This window comes from Lipotes vexillifer, unplaced genomic scaffold (assembly GCF_000442215.2).
Source record: "Lipotes vexillifer unplaced genomic scaffold, Lipotes_vexillifer_v1.1 scaffold1489, whole genome shotgun sequence".
Classification (NCBI taxonomy): Eukaryota; Metazoa; Chordata; class Mammalia; order Artiodactyla; family Lipotidae; genus Lipotes; species Lipotes vexillifer.
In genome coordinates, this window is record NW_006776475.1 from 748,300 (window position 1) to 762,978 (window position 14,679).

General features: G+C 36.8%; 1 protein-coding gene across 1 annotated transcript in view; it reads left to right on the forward strand.

Moving 5' to 3' along the window:
- VPS35 (VPS35 retromer complex component) overlaps positions 1–14,679 on the forward strand; it is a 34,058-nt gene that overhangs the window by 10,758 nt on the left and 8,621 nt on the right. Inside the window, exons 4-10 of the mRNA XM_007450389.1 lie at positions 328–451; positions 935–1,117; positions 2,712–2,925; positions 3,915–3,998; positions 10,550–10,659; positions 13,107–13,203; positions 13,310–13,458. Of these exons, the coding sequence (XP_007450451.1) occupies positions 328–451; positions 935–1,117; positions 2,712–2,925; positions 3,915–3,998; positions 10,550–10,659; positions 13,107–13,203; positions 13,310–13,458 (961 nt within the window). The remainder of the gene's footprint in view (positions 1–327; positions 452–934; positions 1,118–2,711; positions 2,926–3,914; positions 3,999–10,549; positions 10,660–13,106; positions 13,204–13,309; positions 13,459–14,679) is intronic.

Here is a 14,679-nt window from a genome sequence, read left to right on the forward strand (position 1 = left end):
GAAGAAATTCTGTCTTTACTTAATTTAAAAATGCTCTCATACATGACTAACATTTAAGAAATTTGCCCAATATGGTAGTTCCCTGGTGGCCTAGTGCTTACGATTCTAGGTTTTCACTGCCATGGCCCAGTTTCAGTCCCTTGTTGGGGAACTAAGATCCCACAAGCTGCGTGGTGTGGCCAAAAAATAAAAAAATAAAGAAAATAAAGAAATGGCAATATCAAAAAAAAGAAAAACAGAAATTTGCCCAATAATTTAATGACTCCAACAAGTTGCAGAGTATTGCTTAGGTTGACTTAGCTTTGAATCCTTAATGATAATGAAAAGATATGGCTATTTCTGATGAACTGCACTACTTGGAAGTTTACCTGACAGATGAGTTTGCTAAAGGAAGAAAAGTGGCAGATCTCTATGAACTTGTACAGTATGCTGGAAACATTATCCCAAGGCTGTAAGTTATTAAGACTGTGAGGGCTTTTATATCTGCATTTCCCACTTTATGTTATATCCTTTAAAATCAGCAGCTTTTTTAAACCAAGTTTAAGGTTATTTAATTTCTTAACAAATAGAGGTTAACATTCTGATAGTGATTAAGGTTTTAGAGTATAATTAGTTTTACTTTTTATAGATTATTGAGGAACTTTGGAAATAGGAAAAATGGACATATTTTGTTTAATTTCTTGACTAATAGAAAAATTAATATAATGACAATTATAAGAGACCTAATGTGTTTAAAGGTGATGATATATATATAAAAATGGAGGGGTGTCAGTAAACAGTTATATTTTAAATCAAACGATATTTTCTTCATTGTGCAGGAGAAAACCTGCTCCCTGTCTTGTTTTTTTAATGTTTGTATATGCTATGTTTGAATATAATCAAATTCTTGAGTATTTTATATTTCTAATCTAATGTTGCCTCATAATTCTTCTAGTTATCTGTTGATCACAGTTGGAGTTGTATATGTCAAGTCATTTCCTCAATCCAGGAAAGATATTTTGAAAGATTTGGTAGAAATGTGTCGAGGTGTACAGCACCCCTTGAGAGGTCTATTTCTTCGAAATTATCTACTTCAGTGTACCAGAAACATCTTACCTGATGAAGGAGAACCAACAGAGTAAGTGCTTTTCTTTCTTGATTTAATTGTAGTTTTTTTTGTTGTAAAACATACAAAAAGTATAGAAAAGTATATAGAAGAAAATAAATATCAATAATTCTCCTGCCCAGAGTCAGCCACTGGTAGCATTTTTTTCTTTTTTTCTTTTTTTTGCGGTACGCGGGCTTCTCACAGTTGTGGCCTCTCCCGTCGCGGAGCACAGGCTCTGGATGCGCAGGCTCAGCGGCCATGGCTCACGGGCCCAGCCGCTCTGCGGCATGTGGGATCTTCCCGGACGGGGGCACGAACCCCTGTCCACTGCATCGGCAGGCAGACTCTCAACCACTGCGCCACCAGGGAATTCCCACTGGTAGCATTTTGTGTATAGATTTCCTTTGAGACATAGAACTCCTCAGTATATGTGATGTGATACAAAATGTACTGTTATGAAAATTATGTGTGGATTATTAGTACCTGCTTTTTTCATGCAACATAATTGAGAGCATTTTTTCATTCCATCAGATATTCTTTGAAAATGTGACTTTTTAAATGAGTTACATTTTGAAAATGGTATTTGTGATAAAATAATGAAATATGCTTAACTTTTTCTATGAGCTAGCCAGTTTTCATATTGTTTCTTGAATGTCTGTCAGTTTTTATAATTTGTCAACTTCTAGTTACCCCAGAGTATTAGTGATTTCAATTATCTGTGCACACAAATTAGATATTAACTCCAAAACAGAAAACAAAAAGCCATTCAGAGAGAGCCCTATCTCTTATGTGAGCAGTATTCCAACATCCGAGTCCATTGTGCTTTTATCCCACAAAAAGGGTAGATGGTCAGCCTGCTGTGGCCTCATCCAACTGGGTGAACTATTCATGAGACACGTTCCCTTGATTGAGGAACTTAATTCCCTTTTTCTAAAGTTTATTCATTTATTTCTAATGTGTATATTTTAGTGGTTTTTAGTATATCTGCATCATTTCCTTTTCAAAAGAAAAACTTTAATAAAAATTTAACCAATGCACAAGACAAAAAGTTTAAATGGTATAGAAAAGATAAAAATTTAATGGTGTAGAGAAGATGGTGAGGTTATTTGCTTTATTATGATTTGACTCAGTTTTGAGCATTTAATTAGGCAATCAGCAAAAAATTTTGAAAACTACTAAGTTCACCATCTTAGGAGATGTAAAAATAAGGAGGAAATACTTGGTATCTTCCCTTGCAGAGCTTACAAAGCTTATACTCCAATTGAAAGCATAAAATATTCAACAATAAAATGATGAGATAACAGTGACACTTGTGTCAACTTTTTTAGGCCTTTTGAATTAATGGAATACAATTCCAAGAACAAGTTTAGTTGGCCCAGGAAAGGGAGTGGGGGGGGAAGCGTTTTGTCCCTTTACACTTGAACTGTGTCCTCTCCCTGATTCTTTTTTCTCTTGAGTCTGTTCCCTTTGAAATTGAGCACTAAGGCAGTGAGGTTGAAAGTGTCTTTCATAAAGCATTTGGTGTATTAAAGAGGTAAGAAGGAAATACACAAAGAAGAGGATTAGTAGTAATTTTTCCTATAATTTAAATACTGTATATAAAGATTTTTCCATTTCTTTTCAGTGAAGAAACAACTGGTGATATCAGTGATTCCATGGATTTTGTACTACTCAACTTTGCAGAAATGAACAAGCTCTGGGTTCGAATGCAGCATCAGGGACATAGCCGAGATAGAGAAAAAAGGGAACGAGAAAGACAAGAACTAAGGATTTTAGTGGGAACAAATTTGGTGCGCCTCAGTCAGTTGGAAGGTGTAAATGTGGAACGTTACAAACAGGTTTATATCTTTTTACTTCTCCTCTTTTCTTATGTCGTGAGATGTAAATTGAAGTCTGATTTCTAAAACTGAAATATTTAAAAAAATAATATTACACTGAAAACCATTGACAAAGAAGACTTAAATAAACTAAAAGATATATATTTTGAGTCTGTGCTTGTGGATTGGAAGACTCAATGTTATCAAGATACCAATTTTCTTTAAATTGAGATTTAGTTTATTTTAACTATAGATTTACTCTAAAGCTACAATAAGATAATCTGGTATTGGTGAAAGGGATAAACACATACATCAGTGGAGAATAAATCAGGAATTAGCAAACCTTTTCTGTACAGGACCAGGTAGTACATATGTTTTGGTTTTGTAAGCCATATAGTTTGCAGCTACTAAATTCTGCCAATGTAGTGCAAAAGCAGGGAAATACAATGTGGAAACAATTTACAAAAATGGGCATTAAACTAGGTTTGCTGACCCCTAGAAGAGATGATCCAGAACAGACCCACATGTGTATAATCAACTATTGTTGATAAGGGTGCAAAGGCAACCTTTTCAACAAGTGATTCTGCAACAATTGGACGTCTCTATGCAAATAAAGCCTCTGAACTGCAACCCATTCTCATGTAGAGAAACTAAAAAAAAATGGTCAAAGTCATAAGTGTGAAATTTGCAACTATGAAACTTTTAGAAGAAAACACGAAGGAAATCTTTGTAACCTTGAATTACATAAAGCTTTCCTAGGACACAAAAAGGACAAACCATAAAAGAAGAAAAACTGATGACATGGACTTTGGCTTTTATGAAATAGAAACCCAGAAGTTTTTATTTAAAAAGTCTGTAAAATTTCAAAGTTTAGTCTAGAAATGAAGTATACGTCAGAAAAATCTAAAATATGATTTTTAAACTAATAACTCAAATGTGTTATTAGAGGAGTGACTTAGGATTTTGAAAATAATTTTTTAACTCCTAAAAATCTTTTTTTCTCTTTTCAGATTGTTTTGACTGGCATATTGGAGCAAGTTGTGAATTGCAGGGATGCTTTGGCTCAAGAATATCTCATGGAGTGTATTATTCAGGTAGGTGAGAACATTTCAGGGTATTAAAGAACTCATTTTATATTTCATTAATTTTCATTATTTTGGAAAAAAATCTTGATTGAAGAGAAATTAAGGTTTCCTGAATAAATCCCTTTCTCCTATTAATGTAACAACTTGATCTTTGTATTGATGTCTTTTTCTCCCAAAAATGTAGGAAAGTTTAACATCCAAGTTTTCTAGGTATCGTTAGTTTTAGTTTAATTGTAGCTGTACTTTGGAATTGGTTCAAGATGGCAGAGTAGAAGGGCTTGTGCTCACTCCCTTTTGCGAGAGCACCAGAATCACAACTCACTGCTGAATGATCATTGACAGGAAGCCACTGGAACTCACCAAAAAATATACCCCACATCCAAAGACTCCTGCTGCAGTGAGACAGTAGGAGGGGCACAATCATGATAAAATCAATCCCGTAACCACTGGGTGGGCGACTCACAAACTGGAGAACAGTTATACCTCAAAAGTACACCCACTGGAGTGAAGGTTCTGAGCCCCACCTCAGGCTTCCCAACCTGGGGTTCTGCCAAAGTGAGGAGAAATCCCCAGAGGATCAGACTTTGAAGGCCAGTGCAGTTTGATTGCAGGACTTTGACAGGAATGGGGGGAACACAGACTGTACTCTCGGAGGGCACAACAAAGTAGTGCCCCAGGACCAAGGGGGAAGGAGCAGTGACACCACAGGAGACTGAACCAGACCTACCTGATAGTGTTGGAGGGTCTCCTACAGAGGCAGGGGGTGGCTGTGGCTCACTGCGGGGACAAGGACATTGGCAGCAGAAGTTCTGGGAAGTACTTCTTGGCGTGAGTCCTCCCAGAGTCCGCCATTAGCCCCACCAAAGAGTCTTGTAGGCTCCAGTGTTGGATTGCCTCAGGCAAAACAACCAACAGGGAGGGAACTCAGCCTCACCCATCAGCAGACAAGTGTATTAAACTTTTCCTGAGCTCTGCCTACCAGAGCAACATCCAGCTCTACTCACCATTAGTCCCTCCCAACAGGAAGCTTGCACAAGCCTCGTAGCCTCATCCACCAGAGGGCAGACAGCAGAAGCAAGAAGAACTACAGGCTTGCAGCCTGCTGAATGAAAACCCCATCACAGAAAGATAGACAAGATGAAAAGGCAGAGGACTATGTCCCAGATGAAGAAACAAGATAAAACCCTGGAAAAACAACTAAATGAAGTGGAGATAGGCAACCTTCCAGAAAAAGAATTCCGAATAATGATACCGAAGATGATCCAGGACCTCGGAAAAAGAGTGGAGGCAAAGATTGAGAAGATGCAAGAGATGTTTAACAAATACATAGAAGAGTTAACGAACAAACAAACAGATGAACAATACAATAACTGAAATGAAAAATACACTAGAAGAAATCAATAGCAGAATAACTGAGGCAGAGAAGAATGGATAAGTGACCTGGAAGAAGGAATGGCAGAAATCATTGCGGCGAAAGAAAATAAAGAAAAAAGAATGAAAAGAAGACAGCCTAAGACACCTCTGGGACAACATTCAACGCACCAACATTGGCATTATAGGAGTCCCAGAAGAAGAGAGAAAGAAAGGATTCCAGAAAATATTTGAAGAGATTATAGTCGAAAGCTTCCCTAACATGGGAAAGAAAATAGCCACCCAAGTCCAGGAAGCACAGAGTCCCAGGCAAGATAAACCCAAGGAGAAACACGCTGAGACGCATAGTAATCAAATTGACCAAGATAAGGACAAAGAAAAATTATTAAAAGCAACAAGGGAAAAACGACAAATAACATACAAGGGAACTCCCATAAAGTTAACAGCTGATTTCTCAGCAGAAACTCTGCAAGCCAGAAGGGAATGGCATGATATATTTAAAGTGATGAAAGGGAAGAACCTACAACACAGAATACTCTACCCAGCAAGGATATCATTCAGATTTGATGGAGAAATCAAAAGCTTTACAAACAAGCAAAAGCTAAGAGAACTCAGCACCACCAAACCAGCTCTACAACAAATGCTAAAGAAACTTCTCTAAGTGGGAAACACAAGAGTAGAAAAGGACCTACAAAAACAAACCCAAAACAATTAAGAAAATGGTAATAGGAACATATATATCGATAATTACCTTAAATGTGAATGGGTTAAATGCTCCAACCAAAAGACACAGACTGGCTGAATGGATACAAAAACAAGACCCTTATATATGCTGTCTACAAGAGACCCACTTCAGACCTAGGGACATGTACAGACTGAAAGGAGGGGATCGAAAAAGATATTCCATGCAAATGGAAATCAAAAGAAACTGGAGTAGCAGTACTCATATCAGATAAGATAGATTTTAAAATAAAGACTGTTACAAGAGATAAGGAAGGACACTACATTAATGATCAAAGGATCAATCCAAGAAGAAAACATAACAATTATAAATATTTATGCACCCAACATAGGAGTACCTCAATACATAAGGCAAATGCTAACAGTGATAAAAGGGGAAATCAACAGTAACAGTAATACTGGTGGACTTTAACAGCTCACTTATACCAATAGAGAGATCATCCAGACAGAAAATAAATAATAAACACAAGCTTTAAATGACACAATAGACCAGATAGACTTAATTGATTTTTATAGGACATTATACCCAAAAGTGGAAGAATAGACTTTTGTCTCAAGTACACACGGAACGTTCTCCAGAATAGATCACATCTTGGGTCAAAAATCAAGCCTTGGGAAATTTAAGAAAACTGAAATTGTATCAAGCATCTTTACTGACCACAACGCTATGAGATTAGAAATCAGTTACAGGGAAAAAAAACTATAAAACACACAAACACATGGAGGCTAAATAGTGCACTGCTAAATAACCAAGAGATCACTGAAGAAATCAAAGAAGAAATTTAAAAATACCTAGAAACAACAGACAATGAAAACACAATGATCCAAAACCTATGGGACACAGCAAAAGGAGTTCTAAGAGGGAAGTTACAGCAAATCATGCCCACCTCAAGAAACAAGAAAATTCTCAAATAAACAATCTAACCTTACACCTAAAGCAACTAGAAAAAGAAGAACAAACAAAACCCAAAGTTAGTAGAAGGAAAGAAATCATAAAGATCAGAGCAGAAATAAATGAAATAGAAACAAAGAAAACAATAGCAAAGATCTATAAAACTAAAAGCTGGTTCTTTGAGAAGATAAACAAAATTGATAAACCTTTAGCCAGGCTCATCATGAAAGAGGGAGAGGACTCAAATCAATAGAATTAGAAGTGAAAAGGAGAAGTTAACAATGGACACCACAGAAATATAAAGCATTGTAAGAGACTACTACAAGCAATTCTATGCCAATAAAATAGACAACCTGGAAGAAATGGACAAATTCTTAGAAAAATATAACCTTTCAAGACTGAACCAGGAAGAAATAGAAATTATAAACAGACCAATCACAAGTAATGAAATTGAAACCGTGATTAAAATCTTCCAACAAACGGAAGTTCAGGACCATATGGCTTCACAGGTGAATTCTGTCAAACATTTAGAGAAGAGCTAACTCCCAGTCTTCTCAAACTCTTAATATTGCAGAGGAAGGAACACTCCCAAACTCATTCTACGAGGCCACCCTCACGCTGATACCAACACCAGACAAAGATACTACAAAAAAAGAAAATTACAGGCCAATATCACTGATGAATATAGATGCAAAAATCCTCAACAAAATACTAGCAAACAGAATCCAGTAACACATTAAAATGCTCATATACCATGATTAACTAGGATTTATCCCAGGGATGCAAAGATTCTACAATATATGCAAATCAATCAATATGACACACCATATTAACAAATTGAAGGATAAAAACGATACATTATCTCAATAGATGCTTCAAAAGCTTTTGACACAAGTCAACACCCATTTATGATAAAAACTCTCCAGAAAGTGGGCATAGAGGGAATGTACCTCAACATAATAAAGGCCATATATGACAAACCCACAGCAAACATCATTCTCAATGGTGAAAAACTGAAAGCATTTCCTCTAAGATCAGGAACAAGATAAGGATGTCCACTCTCGCCACTGTTACTCAACATAGTTTTGGAAGTCCTAGCCATGGCAATCCAAGAAGAAAAAGAAAAGGAATACAAATTGCAAAGGAAAAAGTTAAACTGTCTCTGCAGGTGACATGATACTGTATGTAGAAAATCCTAAAGATACCACCAGGAAACTACTAGAGGTAATCAATGAATTTGGTAAAGTTGCCGGATACAAAATTAATACGCAGAAATCTCTTGCATTCCTATACACTAACAACAAAAGATCAGAAAAAGAAATTAAGGAAACAATCCCATTCACCATTGCAACAAAAAGAATAAAATACCTAGGAATAAACTTACCTAAGGAGGTGAAAGACTATAAGACACTGATGAAAGAAACCAAAGGTGACACAAACAGATGGAGAGATATACCATGTTCTTGAATTGGAAGAATCAATATTGTGAAAATGACTGTACTATGTAAAGCAATCTACAGATTCAATGCAACCCCTATCAAATTACCAATGGCATTTTTTACAGAACTAGAACAAAAAGACTTAAAATTTGTATGGATATACAAAAGACCCCAAAGAGCCAAAACAATCTTGAGAAAAAAAAATGGAATTGAAGGAATCAGACTCCGTGATTTCCGACTATACTACAAAACTACAATAGTCAAGACAATTTGGTACTGGCACAAAAACAAAAATATCAATGGAACAGGATAGAAAGCCCAGAGATAAACCCATGCACATATGGTCACCTTATCTTTGATAAAGGAGGCAAAAATATACAATGGAGAAAAGACAGTCTCTTCAATAAGTGGTGCTGGGAAAACTGGACAGCTACATGTAAAAGAATAAAATTAGAACATTTCCTAACACCATACACAAAAATAAACTCAAAATGGATTAAAGACCTAAATGTAGGACTGGACACTATAAAACTCTTAGAGGAAAATATAGAAAGAACAGTCCTTGACATAAACCACAGCAAGATCTTTTTTGACCCACCTCCTAGAGTAATGGAAATGAAAACAAAAATAAACAAATGGGACCTAATGAAACTTAGCAGCTTTTGCACAGCAAAGGAAACTATAAACAAGACAAAAAGACAGCCCTTGGAATGGGAGAAAATATTTGCAAAGAAATCAGCAAACAAGGATTAATCTCCCAAATACATAAACAGCTCGTGCAGCTCAGTATCAAAAACACAACCCAATCAAAAAATGGACGGAAGACCTAAATAGACATTTCTCCAAAGAAGACATACAGATGGCCAAGAGGCACATGAAAAGCTGCTCAACGTTACTAATTACTAGAGAAATGCAAATCAAAACCAAAATGAGGTATCACGTCACACTGGTTAGAATGACCATCATCAGAAAATCTACAAACAATAAGTGCTAGAGAGGGTGTGGAGGAAAGGGAACCCTCTTGCACTGTTGGTGGGAATGTAAATTGATACAGCCACTGTGGAGAACAGTATGGAGGTTCCTTAAAAAGCTAAAAATAGAATTACCATATGACCCAGCAATTCCACTACTGGCATATACCCAGAGAAAACCATAATTCAAAAAGACACATGCACCCAAATGTTCATTGCACACTATTTACAATAGCCAGGTCATGGAAGCAATCTAAATTCCCATCAACAGACGAATGGATAAAGAAGATGTGGTATATATACTCAGCTGTAAAAAGGAATGAAATTGGGTCATTTGTAGAGACGTGGATGGACCTAAAGACTGTCATACAGAATGAAGTAAGAAAGAGAAAAACAAATATTGTATATTAATGCATATATGTGTAATCTAGAAAAATGGTACAGATGAACTGGTTTGCAAGGCAGAAACGGAGACACAGATGTAGAGAACAAACGTATGGACACTAAGTGGGGGAAGCGGGGTGTGGGGTTGTGGTGGTGGGATGAATTGAGAGATTGGGACTGACATACCTACACTAATGTGTATAAAATAGATAACTAATAAGAACCTGCTGTATAGCACAGGGAGCTCTAGTTCACTGTACAGTGGAAACTAACAGAACAGTGTAAAACAACTATACTCCAATTAAAAAAAGAAAAAAGGGAAATAAAATAAAGACAGAGTTGTTAACACTGCCAGATGGGCCATATTGGAAGCTGATGCAAAGGAAAAATACTGATCTTCCTTAACTTAAAATTTTGATATTTTGGTTTGTCATTTTTTGTAATTACTGAGTCTCATTTTTCTTACCTTGAAATGGGACTAACAGAGATCCTTATAAAATTGTCAGGAGCATTAAATAGATAAATAAATATAAACCTGGAAAAAAAATTGTAGATGTACTTTGGTTAATAGAATATTTCTGGGGTTATGTTTAGAGAGGCTTAAAAGTGATGTATTTGAATTTGGTTTTATAAGATTAAAATGATTTTTCCCCCACAAATATGAACTTTAAATACTAAGTCCAGAATATTGTGTGAAATGCTTTTTCTAATTGATCTTTACTATTTGGTTTTAATAATAATTGAGTATTATTTGATTTTCAGGTTTTCCCTGATGAATTTCACCTTCAAACTTTGAATCCTTTTCTTCGGGCCTGTGCTGAGTTACACCAAAATGTAAATGTGAAAAACATAATCATTGCTTTAATTGATAGGTAAGAATTTCCAGCACTGGAGGGCAGATGTTCCGACTTGGGAATAATGAATTTAAAACATTTTTGTGAATTCTTTTTTCTGTTCCATCTTTATTAATATTTTTGATGTAGTTACACTAGTTCTGTAAGTCTGAGTACTTACTAAGTGCTTGTCTAGCTTACGCATGAAATAAGTTTAGCTCTTAATTGTACAGGGGTCGTGAAGGTAATATATTTTAATCTATGCATTTAATTGGCATTTAAAGACATTATACAGACCTAAGATGTTAGTTATAAATCCAAATTTTATAAATCCAAAGATCACTGAAGAGCAAAACTTGTTTTTTACCATGATGAAAGTATCTTGGGCTTCCCTGGTGGCACAGTGGTTAAGAATCTGCCTGCCAATGCAGGGGACACAGGTTTGATCACTAGTCCAGGAAGATCCCACGTGCCATGGAGCAACTAAGCCTGTGCGCCAAAACTACTGAGCCTGTGCTCTAGAGCCTGTGAGACACAACAACTGGGCCCATGTGCCACAACTACTGAATCCCACGTGCCTAGAGCCTGTGCTCCACAACAAGAGAAGCCACCACAATGAGAAACCCGCACACCACAACGAAGAATAACCCCCACTCGCTGCAACTAAAGAAAGCCCGCGTGCAGCAATGAAGACCCAACACAGCCAAAAATAAATAAATTAATTAATTTAAAAAAAAAGAAAGTTATCTTTCAGTGGGAACCAGTTTGATCTGGAGTCTTCTTTATCAAGTAGCCATAAATATAGATGATTAAGAATGTTCAGGTAGGGCTTCCCTGGTGGTGCAGTGGTTGAGAGTCCGCCTGCCGATGCAGGGGACACGGGTTCATGCCTCGGTCCGGGAAGATCCCACATGCCGCGGAGCGGCTGGGCCCGTGAGCCATGGCCGCTGAGCCTGCGCGTCCGGAGCCTGTGCTCCGCAACGGGAGAGGCCACAACAGTGAGAGGCCCGCGTAACGCAAAAAAAAAAAAAAAAAAAGGACGTTCAGGTAATCACTGCATCATCACATGTTTTTAAAGAAGAATTTTCAAGTATTAAAAATGTTAGTAAATCCTCTTTAAGTTTGACTTCTTTAGCCCTTGGTCTTTGTTAAAAGTATAAAACTTGGCCTTCAATAATAGCTTTAATGAGTGCATGCTGGGTGCTAGTACATAGTATGTGTCCTGCTTGTGAGCATACACTTATTGACATTATGAAACCAGAAACCCAAGGGAAGATTTATTTCTGCGAATACTTTTTATTATATTTTAAATATCTAAGTTATTAGTTTTAAAGTCTTGAGAATTTATATAGCAGAATTCTCCAAATTATCTTGTCAGTCCTGGACATTAAGAATTATAAGTTACTTGGCCATGCTCTTTTTTTTTTCTTTTTTAAAGCATTTCTCTGTTTTTATTAATTTATTTTATTTTTTGCCTGCACTATGTGTCAGTTGCGGCATGTGGGATTTTTGTTGAGGCATGCGGGATCTTTTGTTTTGGCACGTGGGCTTCTTTCTAGTTGTGGTATGCTGGTTTTCTCTCTGTAGTTGTGGTGCGCGGGCTTCTTTCTAGTTGTGGTACACGGGTTTTCTCTCTCTTGTTGTGGCATGTGGGCTCCAAGGCGCATGGGCTCTGTAGTTTGCGGCACACAGGCTCTCTAGTTGAGGTGTGTGAGTTCAGTAGTTGTGGCCTGGAGACTTAATTCCCCCGCGGTATTTGGGATCTTAGTTCCCCAACCAGGGATCCCCGCCGCGTCCCCTGCACTATTAGGTGGATTCTTTACCACTGAACCACCAGTAAAGTCCTCTATTTGTGCATACTCTTAATGGAAGCTAATAACTGAATTTTCCTTTGTTGAGTGTATTGTCACTTAACTGTTTCTGTCAGTAGTGGTTCTTCTGTGCATAACAAAATGTGCGTCTAGTTGTAACCATGAAAAGCACTTTGTGATAATGGAACAGACGTTATTTTGTATAGTTTAAGATGTGGTAAATAGAAGTTAACTTTACTACTTTTAGAATTAGTTGTGTTTTAAACTTTTCAGTAGTAAAAATGCAGTGTCTTAAAAGAGTCTAGGTGCTTTTTATATTTAAAAGATTAATTTTTATAATCATGGCTGTTGAATACGTTTATCACCTTTAATACATTTCTATCCATATCTACTTAATTAATTTGGCAGAATTGGCCTGTCGAAAATTTGTTGTGTATGGTATAAAGTAAGAATACAGTGAAATAAGGCATCATTGGTAAAACTGTTTCATTAAAAATGAATTGAGGGAATGGTCAGCTACGTTCCATGTCCTTCTTAAAAATCTTTTTAGGAGAAAGGGTCTAGGAGAAATACACTTGGAGAAAATACAGAACAGCATAAAGAATAAAATGTCATCCATGATCCCACTACCCAGATCCCTATATCCTTTTAAATAAAGATTATTTTCTTTTTTAGATTAGCTTTATTTGCTCACCGTGAAGATGGACCTGGAATTCCAACAGATATTAAACTTTTTGACATATTTTCACAGCAGGTGGCTACAGTAATACAGGTTTGTATGGCTTTGTTCCTAAGTTCTCAAAGCTTTCAAACTTCTCAGGTGGTAGTTCCTCTTCTAATTGTTTAAAATAAATTCCATGGTTTTCTGAACATTCCAGTCGAGACAAGACATGCCTTCGGAGGACGTTGTATCTTTACAAGTCTCTCTCATTAATCTCGCTATGAAGTGTTATCCTGATCGTGTGGACTATGTTGATAAAGTTCTAGAAACAACAGTGGAGATATTTAATAAGCTCAACCTCGAACAGTAAGTCAAAGTTAAACATTTTTGTAAAAACCTTTGTAAAGCACTTTTTTGTCCCAGATTTATTTTTCTTTCGCAATTCCTTTTTGAAATGTTAGCGTTCATCTTGTTTTAAGTATTTATTAGATCGACATGCTTGGTACTAATCAGGGCAGAAAGTGGCAACCAACTGCTTGGCTGTGTACATTGATCAAGTAATGGCACTCATAGACCATAGCAGTCTTCAGGGACCAGTGTCTCCAATTCAGACCCCTTTGTATATATGGGTGAGTTAGTTTTTAAACTGGTAAGGAATCTATTTATATCAAGCAGTATTTCCATGAGAAGTGGTTTCCTACAGATGAGTAAGTTGTGAAAAAATTAGGGAGGTATGTATGTATTTAAGGTGTGGAAATTAATTGATTTAAATTTTTCTCTATTTTGAGCTTTGATTTTGATACCATCAAGGATAGTATAATATTCTGTTGTCTACTTGCATCTTCTTCAACTATGCTGTCCTGGACCTGTTGCATCCTCTAGTGGCCACTGTGGGCAGTTCTGATCCCATTATGTTTTCCCAGCAGTCCTCTTACTGTCCCATCCTTCACTGCTTCTGAACATGCGGTCAATTTAGGACCCTCCTTGCCCTATACCGTACCTCCTTGCCCAATCTAGGCCCCTCCTTGCCCCTCCTTGCCCTATATATATAGGCCCCTATATATACTCATGTAATCTTTCTGCTTTCCATCTCTCCTCCAGTGGTTTAGTTAACATCTGGAAGATTTCTTTTTCTTTTACCTCTTTTTATTCCCCCTTTTTCTTTTTGTCACTCCCATTTTTTGTGAACTGAAAAACATTCCAGATCTTGAATAAGTGAAGTATCTATATCTTCCCCCACTAAGTGAGTTTTAAAGTAAAATTAGACACAATAAAAAATTAGAAATCCCAACCTCTAAAGGTCTTATAAATGCCTGGATATTCCTCAGCCCCCACGGAATGTTCCTAATTTCATCCTGCTTTTCCTTAGTCATCAACATCTGATGCAGAAGAAATAATTTATGTATTTTTCTGTTTTGTTGAATTGCTATTTTTGCATGGCTTTGTCACCCTGAATATACCATACTTATTGGCTGCCCTAGAAACCTAACTACCACTTAAAATACTTCCCACAGAAATACCACATTCTATGGGCTTCCCTGGTGGCGCAGTGGTTGAGAGTCCGCCTGCCGATGCAGGGGACACGGG